The 12,593-nt window shown below is 39.5% G+C and overlaps 2 protein-coding genes across 2 annotated transcripts in view; one reads left to right on the top strand and one right to left on the bottom strand.

The window, feature by feature from the left end:
* The first annotated feature begins 11 nt into the window (after window positions 1-11).
* The window catches only part of lmbr1 (limb development membrane protein 1), a 34,697-nt gene continuing 22,115 nt past the window's right edge, over window positions 12-12,593 (top strand). Inside the window, exons 1-5 of the mRNA XM_088401934.1 lie at window positions 12-228; window positions 2,417-2,489; window positions 2,952-2,991; window positions 3,891-4,030; window positions 5,646-5,749. Of these exons, the coding sequence (XP_088258060.1) occupies window positions 166-228; window positions 2,417-2,489; window positions 2,952-2,991; window positions 3,891-4,030; window positions 5,646-5,749 (420 nt within the window). The 5' untranslated portion in view covers window positions 12-165. The remainder of the gene's footprint in view (window positions 229-2,416; window positions 2,490-2,951; window positions 2,992-3,890; window positions 4,031-5,645; window positions 5,750-12,593) is intronic.
* Window positions 3,300-12,593, bottom strand: part of rnf32 (ring finger protein 32) — a 43,969-nt gene continuing 34,675 nt past the window's right edge. Inside the window, exon 8 of the mRNA XM_088402470.1 lies at window positions 3,300-7,577. The gene's annotated coding sequence lies outside the window, so the exon portion shown is untranslated. The remainder of the gene's footprint in view (window positions 7,578-12,593) is intronic.

The following is a 12,593-nucleotide window of genomic DNA, read 5'->3' as shown; positions in this document are numbered from 1 at the left end:
AGGGGTTTTTTTCACCTCGAAGCGGGCTTCCTACTCCGACGTAAATCGGCTTTTTAACCAGTCACGGCGGGCAAAGAAGGAAGAAGAGGGCGTATGAGAGTGGAGGTTTTTTGAGCTACTATGTAGTGGAGTCTGGAGCCCTCTGGAATCTTTGCAATATGAAGAATGGAAGCAGACGATGTTACTATCAGGGAGCAGAATTTCCACAGCCAAGTCCGGGAGTACATTGTGAGTACGAAAGCGGCCAAACGGATGCTAGGCGGCTAACGACGTCCTCCAAAACAAAAAATGAACACTTGGCTAATGCTAACTAGCTCGGGCTGTCAAGTAGACAATTCGCATTTTGGTCACATAAGTGCGGGCTTTCACTACATTTAAAAAAAAAAAAACATTTTGGGGGGTGACGTTCACATTCAAACAGGCGCCCACTCCGTAACTGAACAAGCGGTTTTTATTTTAAATTCTATAACTTCTGATTATCATGTCAGGGAAGTTTTTTTCTAATGAGAAGCACAACAAAGACCATTTGTGTAGGTGTTATAACAACACAAGAAATAATGTTTCACCAAAAAATATGTTATGTATAAGTTTGGGGATTACAGCAATTTTATGAAAACTATTGTATTATACATCAATGTCCAGGAGATGGTGAACATTATCCATGTTGGCACAGAAACCATAAAATTGAATTACAGTCAGTAATCAGGTTATTGCTGGTATGTTCAAGAATAAACAATCCTTTGTATATTGTTAACATGGCGGAAAGTGTGAAAGTACCACTTGCCTTTAAAATACAACCAATACCTGCGTGTTTGTGTATGTGTCTCAGCTCTATAAAAACTGTGATACAGAATGGGATGTCAAAATTGAACTGTTAAATTTCCATCTCCCAAGATGACTTAAGAGGCAGAATGTAGGCCAGTCTCTGTCTCACCAATTTCCCCGTCACCCCAGACCATGACCTAAAAATAAATGAGAGATTTATTGTTATGCTCCCATCGCTCAAATTTCTCAGCAAAAATTGAAAAGGTCTACTGTCTGTAAAAGCCGTTTTTTTCACATCACTGTTCTGTTTATACTGCATTCACACAGAATGGGAAGCACAAAGTTAACCTGGCACCTTCAAAGGTATTAGAATACTATTATGTAATAATGAGCTATCTTAAAAGCAATCCTGGCTGTCCAGCAACTTTTTATACATAACACCAATTCAGCAGGAAAATGTAAGAAAAAAAGATAGAAGCGCCTATTGTTAACAGTATCAGGAGCAATTTGACATTCAGTATCTTGTGCAAGTACACTTTGACATGCTCACAAGTGATGGCAATAGAACCCACAGCACTTTACCATTAGGCCATGCCACCACTAAATTCACCATGAACCCATGTTACTCCAGAATCATGCACCACACCATGTAAGTTGGCACAATACTAGCGAGCCTGAAGTAAACAGCCTGTCAGACAGAATGTCCAAAACTTGAGATCAATTTATGGGGGGAAAAAAAGGATCAAATGTCGCCGCCATCCTACAAGTATCCCATGTTCACTGTGTAAAGTGACTCATCTTTATCAGCTCAAATTGGCCTCCACATGAAAAAGCTAAAAGCGTAACTGCACATCCACACCTCTAGTTTGACTCCGTGTCCCGTTAAGGTGTGAAATACTGTCTCGCTGTGTTGAACATCCTCGGGTACAGTTCTTGTATTGCATATCATTAGACTGTGTAATGTCCTGACCAGTGAGTGTGTTTCAGAGAGGTGTCAGTGTTATCTTCACCCAGAGTGTCGCCTTAATTTTTTTGTGCCATTTTATCAGCACCAGGCACCTGATTCTGTCCTGTGTTTTTTGGCGGCATCACATAGGCTGAGTCATGTTGGGACGCTGACACCCTGCCAAGTGCTTAAGTCGCAGCTTCTAAACTTTCTATTAGTGGCCTCCCGCTCGCTGTCATAGGAGGAGGGGGGAATGTGGAACAAGATCTCATCCGTCAGCATGTTTAGACGCGACAAACACCTTGTGATCCCCATTTGGTACATACGTTAGCCTAATTGATGTCATAAAAAGATGTGTACACGCCGAATTATTTTGGCTGTAATAGGAAATAATGGCCAATTTTGTCATGAGGTCCAATCTCAAACTATCAGAAGCATACCTTTTATGTAACATTAAACATGTGACAGCTTTACAAATATAAGTGCCAACTACATTGCGGCATTTTATTTATTTTTTACTTTAAATTATTTGACCTCTACTAAATGTATTGCCCTTATTAAATGCAATATGGCCCCTGATGCGGAATGAATAAACAACCTTGGCCACTTTTGAGGACATGTGGGCAAAACCTTTAAAAAAAAGTATGTTTATAACATTTGCGCCCAAAATTACCACTGCTAATAATTTTCATTTTGCCCTTTCAGATATGCTTCTTACTGTTTGCAGTTCTCTACATTGTCTCCTATTTCATTATCACCCGATACAGGAGGAAGACGGGTAAGTGCATCGTTGAAATTTTAGTTTCATAGTTACACAAGTACTGTTGTTTAATCTTGACAATTTTTTAAAATGTGATGAACCCCATACATGATTAAGAGGAAAAACTGGGCAAGTGTGTTCTCGCTGTCATAATGTAGTGTACTTGAGATGATCAGAAGCACGCCACAGACAAACCGGTCTTCTACCGAAAACCGGTGGCTATTGTAGTACCAGGACTAACCTGCAAGAGGCAGCATGGCATTGCAAAAACCCTAAAAAAATCCAAACGTTTGACAAAAATGACTCAACACTCTACAATAGAAGATTGTCCCTCGGTACATACTTTTTATAAACATTTTATAAATAAAGATATGCTGAGTGTTAATGCAAGTGAGCAAAATAGCCAACCTCAGCACGGCTGTCATATGTGTACTCGACTTTCCTTACAAATGACTTGTAATGTGAACGCTCTGTTTCTAGATGACCATGAGGATGAGGATGCTGTTGTCAACAGAATATCGTAAGTCTAACATGATGGATCCATTATACACACTCCCAATAAAGCGATGTTCTAATTTTAGGGGAACAAATTGATTTTAAACAGAAGTTTGTGTAGTATGCCAATCAATTTTACATCCAGGGTTTCAAAGTTGGAACAAGAATGATCATAATGGATTAAAAAAACAAAACAAAAAAGGAAGCATACAGAAAACAGTCAACCACCAACAATGTTTTACTTCATTATAGAAACAAATACATTGATACAAATTGGGATTTTTCCATCCTACAAGAATAAGGTTAGAATATGTAGATGAGAAAAACATACACTTCTTAATACAGGGATTTTTTTTTTTTTTTTGTCAGGGGCGTGTATGTTTTTACTAAAACCTTACGGTTTTTGAGGGAGAATACAGCCTTTATGTAAGTTGTAATATTACAGAATAAGTTCATGTAATGTCAGTGTTTATATGAAAGAAATCGTGTGAAAAAGTAGTCATATTACAATGTAAAGTCGTAACTTGAATGAATTCTTTTGAGAAGGGTAAAAATAAATAAATTGAGAGAAATTCACTGTGAGTCTTAAAATCAAAATCAGAGAATAATGTCAAAGATGATGAAAACAGTGCGATATTACCGTTTTCATCATATTTGACATTATTTGCAAAAATAAATGCATAAAGAAGTCAACATTTTACAGAATGGAAGTCATATGTAAAGAAAATTCAATGTTCCATTATATTAAAAAAAATCAATGTATTCTGAAAAAAAATACTTGTGAATTGAAGAAAAAGGTCATTCAAACGTCACAAATGCCTCAGCCGACAATTTACTGGCAATCTAAAAACATCAAACAAAAACACATATTGTGAATTCCAAACGGTCAAACAAGTTTGCTTTAATATTTCCCTGCACTTGCAGATTGTACTTGTGCACGTTCACGCTGGCTGTGTCTGGTGGTGCCGTCTTCTTGCTGCCGTTCTCCATCATCAGCAACGAGATCCTGCTCTCCTTCCCCAAAAACTACTACATCCAATGGCTCAATGGCTCCCTCATCCACGGTTCGTCTGAATATTCTTTACTACGCCCTTCAGTTGTACAGCGATCATAATAAGTCTGTGCTGTAATTGCCACCAGGGGGCGTTAGAGTCCATTACATAGCCATGCCTCGGCCTGTGTCCAGCAGTTTGCTTCAATGCTAGACTTGTTTTACCTTTTAACATGTCCAACTTTCAAAATCTAGGGATATTGAGCTTCCGAATTACATTTTTGAATTGATGATAGCCTTTAAAAGCGTAAAACTCTTCATCACCAAATCCAATTAAGTTGGGACTGTGTAAAATGTTCATAAAAATAGAAAAAACATGCAAAAATTCATCAACATATATACGATTAGATACAGCACAAAGACAAGTAATTTAATGCGCAAAGGCGCCTGCGTTTCTGGATGTTGTTGATTTATGGCTTCCGCTTTGCATGTTAAGAGTTGTAACTCACTATTATTGTGTAAAGAGCAATAAACTATATTAATTGACGTTTTTTAAAAATAGTACTGAGCCTGCACAGTAATATGTTTTACTCAGCGATGTCCGTTTTTAACGCAGTGCTGCCTGAGGGATCGAAGGTCACGGGCGTTCAATATTGGTTTTCGGCATTTTGACGTAGGAAGTTTTCCAACATTATTGAAATCCTTTGACGATATTATGGACTGTAGATCCCTAAATTCCTAACAATTATATGTTGAAAAACATTGTTCTTAAACTGTTGGACCGTTTTTTAAGGCAGTTGCTCACAAAGTGATGATCCTCGCCGCATCTTTGCTTGTGAAAGACTGAGATGCTCATTTTATACCCTATCATGACATTCACCTGTTTCCAATTAACCTGTTCTCTAGTGTGATGTTCCAAAGAGGTGTTCTTTGAACGTTCATCAACTTTCGTTGCGTTTTGGTGCCTTATCCCAGCTTTTTTGAAACATGTCGCAGGGATCCATTTTTAAATTTGCACACAAACAGTAGTTTCAAACATTAATTATCTTGCCTTGTAGTATATTCAGTTGAATGTAGGTTGAAGATAATTTGCAAATCATTTTACTATGTTTAAATTTCTATTTTACACAAACGTACAAACTTCGTGTTATACTTTGAAATGAAACCAAAATAGCATTGGTTCGGATTTAGATCAACGTGGGACAGGATATTCTCAAACGGAAGTGAAAAATGGATATTTATTGGTCAAATTTCAGCGGTAGCTTTTGGTGTTTTGGAAGAGCATTTTGAACAAGCCTTAAAACATTTGGGCTCAAACTGACCCCCTGTGTAAAAAAGCTCTTTTGCGTTTTAGGTTAATCATGGTATGAAGGCTCAAGATCCTCGATTAGAGAGTGAATTTTTCATTTGAAATAATGTCACAGCATCCTCATTATACAAAAATGTCTTGGCTAATGCACCTAGTAAAAGAGCATTTCATTGTTCTGCCTACCATCATACTACATCACTGACATACAGCGATTAACATTATTTTGAGAACTAATAATTTTTGGACCAATTTAGTGGAAAAGGATAATTTGCCTGTTAATCTTTAATGTCGCACAGTTTGGGAATGACTTAGACTGACTTATTTGATATGAAATGTGGAAAATGATAATACTCAGTTTGCCATTACTGTACTTTTTCAGGTTTGTGGAACCTGGTGTCGCTCTTTTCAAACCTTTGCCTCTTTGTCCTGATGCCTTTCGCCTATTTTTTCCTGGAGTCGGAGGGCTTCGCCGGGTCTAAAAAGGTAGAAATAATACACATTTTTACTTTATTGCATTTCTTCGATTTAAGCTGGGGCGGGAGCAGCAGGTGCCTCGTTCTGTGCCCTCTCACTGACTCACGCAGTTGACCGAAAGCTCATTAAGCATGAAAGTGGGAATCTGGTCTTCGCCCCGCGCCACATCCTGACAAGGCCTCGCAATAAGGCCGCGTCGGCTGCAAACGCTTCAACGCGGCAGCATCGGCCCCACTGATTTAAAGCCTGATTTCTCGTCGCCCCCCGCTCCCAAAGCCTCCCCGCCAACCCCCTAAAATAAAACTTCAAAAGGAGAGGCTAATAATCGAGTTGTAAGGCTCGGCGAACTTCCTCGTTTAATTGATTACACCCCACCCTCTGAGGGGAAAAAAATGGGCTGGGGGCTCGTGTTCCAAGCATCCATAAAGTGGCAGAAACATGACAGCACAATAGAAGCTTGCAAAATGGAGGGGGAAAGATTTACTTTTAATACACCTCTATCCTGTGTCACAGTTTGAAATGCCCCTGGTTTATGTCCCTCTTGGCAAAAAGAACATAAAAATTGCTGTGTACTGTAGCTGCAAGGCGGGCCCTTTTTGTCCCTAATTTGTTTCGCCGGAATTTGTCCAGTGTGGGAAGCAAGGGCCTCTTTTGCCTCTTTCTTTCTGTTTTTTCGCTACCGCATCGTCCATAAACGCGCTTCAAGGCCAGCGCTGTGCCGGCTCTGGTCAGTGTTTGGTTGCACGTCCAGGTATGTATCGCATGCGTGCTAAGGCTGGAGGCCACATTTGCCCCAAAGGCCTGTCATTCATGCAATTGACAATAAAGATGGCTAAAACATACACATGCTTGTTTTACACATTAGTAATCTCCCATTCAGGGCTGCAACTAAATATTTCGATAATTCATTTGTTGATTTATGTTGAATAATTAATGAATAACTTTTTAATCGAGAGGGAATCGAACCCTCAAGCTTTTGGTTGGGAAATGAACAGTCTATCGCTGAGCCATGCTGCCCATAGTTAGAATTGATGAACATGAATATGTGTAATGAGATTTAAAAAATAAAATAAAAAAACATATCAGCAATTGCCCTGCCCTATGACAACAGATGAATCTGCAGTGACAATTTAACTAGCATTCATTAGAAGAATGCATTATATATGATCACTATGAGGCTTCAATAAATAAGAATTAGGGTGCAATAAAATCTGCTATACAACCATCGTAAATATTGAAATTGGGCCATTATAATGCTATGATAACCAAATTAATGAACATAACGAGAGCACAACAACATAAGCGGGAGAATGAAGACTGCGATTTAGACGCATTAAATAACACAATGAAAACAAAAAAACGAACAGTACAAGGCAGCAGTGATGCTATGGGACTGCAATGTCGTTGGCTTTTTATGTGGCATTTCAAGCTGGTGCACCGGCAGCTCCTTCTCACTGCGGAAATGAAGCAAGTGATGAATTTAGCGGCTAATGTCGTGAGCCAGTCTTTTCATGTGGCCGCGCTTACATTTGACGACGCACTAAAAGACACCACCGCAACAAAAAGATGGAAAATGCGGAAGGTTTTTTTTTTTTTTCCAGCTTTAACTGTTCAGCTCGTTGTCGAGTGGCGGTGGCGGCCGAGTGATTAATAGTGTAACAAATTGTCCAAATTGTGGATGAATCGGGAGCGACTTAAGGGTCCTGACTTCTGATGTTATGATCCAAGCTTTATTTTCTGCTGTAAAATGTCTCCCCCTTTTACGGCCGGGTGCTCAAATCCTCGGCGTGGAGCTACACCGCTCAGGCCTGCAGAGGTCAATCTTGGGTTCAGTTGCCTTTAAAAAAAAAAAAAAAAAAAAATCTGTGTAATTGAGCCACTGAAAACTAAAGTGGGCGTAATCTATATATATATACATATATATATATATATATATATATATATATATATATATATATATATATATATATATATATATACATACATACACACACACACACACACACACACTAATTTATCAAATGAATTAATGCGTACACTGCCAGTAGAGGGCATGACAAATATGCAAATATGTTCCAACTAAGTATTTATATCACAGACTTAATGAAACCTTTAATTTCCAGACACAATGAGTGGGACACCTTGAAGCTATATTTACTCAAAACAAGTTGCGAGCCCATGCACGCATGCTCATTTTAAAGTTTGAAAGTGCCAACCTCAACTTTGTTATTCATCGGTAAAGTATCCATCATTCATTAAACTAAATAATTCTTGATGGCACACAGTGGTGTAATGCCAAGGTTAGCCTTATGTGGCAAATATTTTAAAAAGCACATTTTATGATTTGAATCGTCTTTACATATCACTTTCCATATTAATATTGAATGTGTTTATACACAATATTATATTGTCAGGACACACAAAATTGTCTTTAGGTGTGATTGGGAGCGTGTTTGTCTCTTGTGTGCTCAGCATTTGGCTGGCAACCAGTTCAGGGTGTCCCCCACCTACTATCCCAATTCAGCTGGGATAGGCACCAGCAAGCCTGCGACCCTTGTGAGGATAAGTGGCTATAGAAAATGGATGGATGGATTAGATTGTCAACTGCAGCATTTAGGTGCTAAAACTACTGACAAAGACTTAATGTCAGATTGTTTTTTCCTTTAGTATCGATAGCTGGTATCGGCGGTCAACCTAAGTAATGAATACCCGAAAATAAGGGTGTTATTGGTATTATTCTGGTACCCATCGTATTTTAATGTTTTGAAATTGTGTATTGTATTCTGTAGGTACCAACCAATTTATTGGTCGTCTGAATAACTCGGCCAATTAAAGCCTTTCAAACGTTGACCAAAAATAATCAGCCAAATACCCAATATTAGCCGATATTTTTAACTTTAACTTTATTAACAATTTCAATGACTTGTATACAAGTAACACTGGTGTCATAATTTATTACCTATCAGACCATACAATAAACTTGTGTGTGTGTGTGTAAACAAGTAATGTTTAGGGGGTCAAAACAAGTAATTGTGCAAAGAATCGACCTAGATGTCTTTACCCTACAACCTGAATTCACACATTGCTTAAAAACATTAAAAATAATCAAATACAGTGCAACATTAATTAATCATGTATGTGTTCAATACAACAGCCATTCAACTACCAGTAACGAACACATGATGAATTAAAGTCCTTATAATTTGATTTAATTGCACATTTTTAACAATAGTTACTGTTGACCCCTGCAATTGGCAGGGAATTAGTGTCTGACCTCCCTGTGAAAAGTGAAAATTCACATATAATTGACACCTATTGAACAGCAATGTGAGGAAACATGGTATTTTATTTATTATAATGTTTCATATCAATCAAATAATTGGTATTTTTTTTCCCCCTGCATCTGTCTTTTAAATTAAAAAAAAAAAAAAAAATCCCTGTTAGTTAGGCCCTATTCCACTATCAGGCTTTTAGCGTGATGTCATGTAAAATGTCTGCGGTATCATTTGTGGGGTTGTTCTTATCTTATTGGGAGTCATATTGTTGAGTTGAAAGTGTGCAGCGGCGAGAAAGTGCCGAGTTACAAATAAAGCATTGCAGTGAAAAGTGGCCGCGTCTTCCCCTCAGTGTTGAAATGTGTTTGATCCTGAAACGAGTTGCAACCAGTCTGACCCCTTGACTGACCCAGCAGAGGGCCAACAGGTTTCATCTGGCTGTTAAAGAAACTCCTCATCAATCTCATCCTAAGCCGATGATGAGGAGCGTGTTTATTGTGGAGGGAGGGGCACACGGGGGAAAGGGCGAGGGGCGGGCAGGAGAACGTCTCACCGAGCAAACCCCGCGCGGTGTTACTAAGATACTCGTCTTTGTTGCGCCTCCACAATGGGGGCCGGGATATTTATTTCAAATCTCCTGCACATGCAGACATTTTTCCCAGGCCTTCTTTTAGGCCGGGCCGGCCGGGAATATAAAGTGGTGTTTACATACCTTCCTTTAAGGTCACGATGTCTCCCTAAAGCTGTCCGTTACAATGTTGGTTGCCATGGGAACATATTAGCTCCAGCCGGGAATTTAAAATAGAACAAGCAAGTTGCTCAGGTTCTTTGTTTGCTCTCCTCCTCAATTGACGTAGTTCTCTAAACCATCCAGTAGCTTTCTTTTTTAAATTAAGGTGTCATTAATTGGGACAGAAGTATATAAAGGGGGTCCCTGAGTTATGATGGTCCCAATATTTTGGGGTTACAAACCGTACGCAGTCTAAGAGAATGTGACTAAGTTTCCAGTGAACTTACATTTTTGTTCGGAAGCGATTTTCATCCAAATATTCACTGTAATTATTTTACTACAATTAGAGTGGATGGATCGGACATTTTGAGTTGCATTAAAAAAAAAATGTGTTGATGTAATCCTGCACAGTAAGGACAAGCATTATTCCTCAGAAAGAAGCTATTGTTTCTGATGGCAATAACCATTTTAGGGTTTGATTTTTAAGTGAAAATTGATCAATTGCTAGCATGCTAACATTTTGGAGGCTAATCCCATAAAGCTAGATATCAACCTAATTTCAATAGGCACATGAAAAAATGAGTTTTACATCATGCTCTGGACTCATCGACTTTTCCTACTTTGCTAATGTGCCTGGACAAGATGCAAATACTTTTAGAATTAATATGCTTAGCTGCTGTATAGCTAAATGGCAACTTAATTATAGCTCAATTAGCCAAGATGGGGAAATAGAATTCTGAAAGGAAGCTTTGATTGATGAATTGATCTCAAGGATGATGTTGATGGAAACTGCTTTTTAGCTTGATGAAAAGATGAACAGAAGCAGAGCAAGCTGGTCATTTTATGTGGACCGTAAACACAAGTTGTTTTTACGCCACCAATTCTCATGTTGAACAATACGACGTGATGCAGATTATTTTCCATGCACCTCGCGTCATTATCGGGGAGTCTTATTAGGAGGCCTTAGAAGTCCGTTCCTGCGCTTTACAGGATGCCGTGTCCCCTCTGTCCTCTCTGCTTTGCGTCTCCCCACACGGTCGTTGCGACGCGGCCCTCGGTCCTTCAACGATGCGCTAATAAGGTCCTTGGGCATCTGGCAGGGGCCTTTTTTTCCCTGACCCCCTCCCTCACTTACACTCTTTGGCCCTTTTTCCACAAGCTTCTGACTGGAAGAGGCAGTGGTTCTCAAATGGGGGTACATGAGAGTTTCTGCAGATATCACCACATCTAATTTAATGCCATGATATGTACAGTATGTTTTCCTTTTCAAATTAAGAGCAAATTCATAGGAACATGATTACGATATTGTGTTATAGTGACTCTTTTGCAAAACATTATTTGCCTTTATTTTTGTTAAGTTTTATACAACGTGCATTTTCATTGATGCAATTTTTCAGCAAAAAAAAACAGAAAGAAAACAAAGGATATAGTGCATCATATTCTGGAGTTGCTGAATAAAATATGCTTTAAGATACCAGCACAAATGAAGTTCCAAAATTGAATAAATCAACAAATGTTGCACATCACTCAACAAAGTTTTGTCGTGCCTACTTTGTGCCCTTTGGTCCCCACACACGTTTCTTAGAAGACGTGCCGGTTTAGGTATGAGCCAAGCAGCCCCTTCGCTCGATGTCACGGCGAGGATCGGGGGGTGCTGAATATTTCAGAACGGCTATATTTAGCCAAAGCTACACAATTAGAACGTCAAGAATAGAAACTTTCAGTGAGTCCCCCCCCCCCCCCCCCCATTGCATGCATTTTGCCAGTTGACAGTTCTTTTGATTGGCGACATCTTCGTGGGGCCTTGCCTATTTATAAACCATCGTTTAAAATAAAAGCTTGCTCGCTTTCCAGGGGATGAACAAAGCTCTGAGACGAGAATAAACGAGTGGAGATGATAGCAGGGAGGTGACAAGCATTGCCTTTGCCCTAAATGATCTGAATGGCTTATGTCTGGAGGCTTATAAATGATTGAGAGGGCCCATCTAGAGGGAATACACCTTCAGGATGGCATGTGGCACTCTGTTAAGGTGGACCGGTGCGCTCGAGCGGATGCCCGGGCCCGCACGCGCCTCCTTAAGAGCGCTGTTGCGGTCCCTGAAAGCATTCGTCTCTCTCTTGCTTCCTCTCTCGTCTCTCCTGGGAGGGAGATGCGCTCAGACGCCGACTCCTCTCCCCATCTTTTTTCCTCCACATCCATCTTTTGTAATAACAAGCCGCTTCACCCCGTGAGCCACCCAAGCGCCCAAATTGTCACTTCTCAGTGCATTCACGAACTCAAGTGTGCCTCATGGGTCGGATCTGCATTTAATGGATTGACTATATTAAATGTTAGCGCAATAAAATATCGGCAGGTGCCAGCTGCAGTCTCTGGCTCGGCCACAGTGGGGCACTCCTTAACCTGCTCTGTTTCTTGACACTTTCAGGAGAATTCTACATTCATTCACTTCTGATCAAGTTTTTCATTTTAGCGTATCCAGACTGTAACCCTGTTTAAATATTACCTGTTTAGAAACCTTTGCAAGTTGCCATTTTTCATAAAAAGGGTTAGATAGTCCTGTGCGACCTGGATAATGAAAAATCATACAGGAAATTGTGTATCATGATAACTAACTAGGTGTATGTATCACAATATAGTTTTTTTCCTTAAAGCGGAAGTCAACCCCATAATTATCTTTAAAACAAATTTTGTGTGCCCTCGCAAGCAGAAAAACATTTACTTTTCTCGGAGGGCGGCGCCCCTTTTTTTTAATGGTTGACTGAAAATGACATCACAGTTACAACCAATCATGGTTTTCTGAATTTGGTCATGTGACATCCATAAGCTGAACTTCACAGTAACCACCAA

This window comes from Hippichthys cyanospilos, chromosome 19 (assembly GCF_059441005.1).
Source record: "Hippichthys cyanospilos isolate Australia breed blue-spotted pipefish chromosome 19, RoL_Hcya_1.0, whole genome shotgun sequence".
In the NCBI taxonomy this organism is placed as follows: Eukaryota; Metazoa; Chordata; class Actinopteri; order Syngnathiformes; family Syngnathidae; genus Hippichthys; species Hippichthys cyanospilos.
Note: the sequence above shows the minus strand (reverse complement) of the source record. Positions and strands in the feature narration are given on the sequence as shown.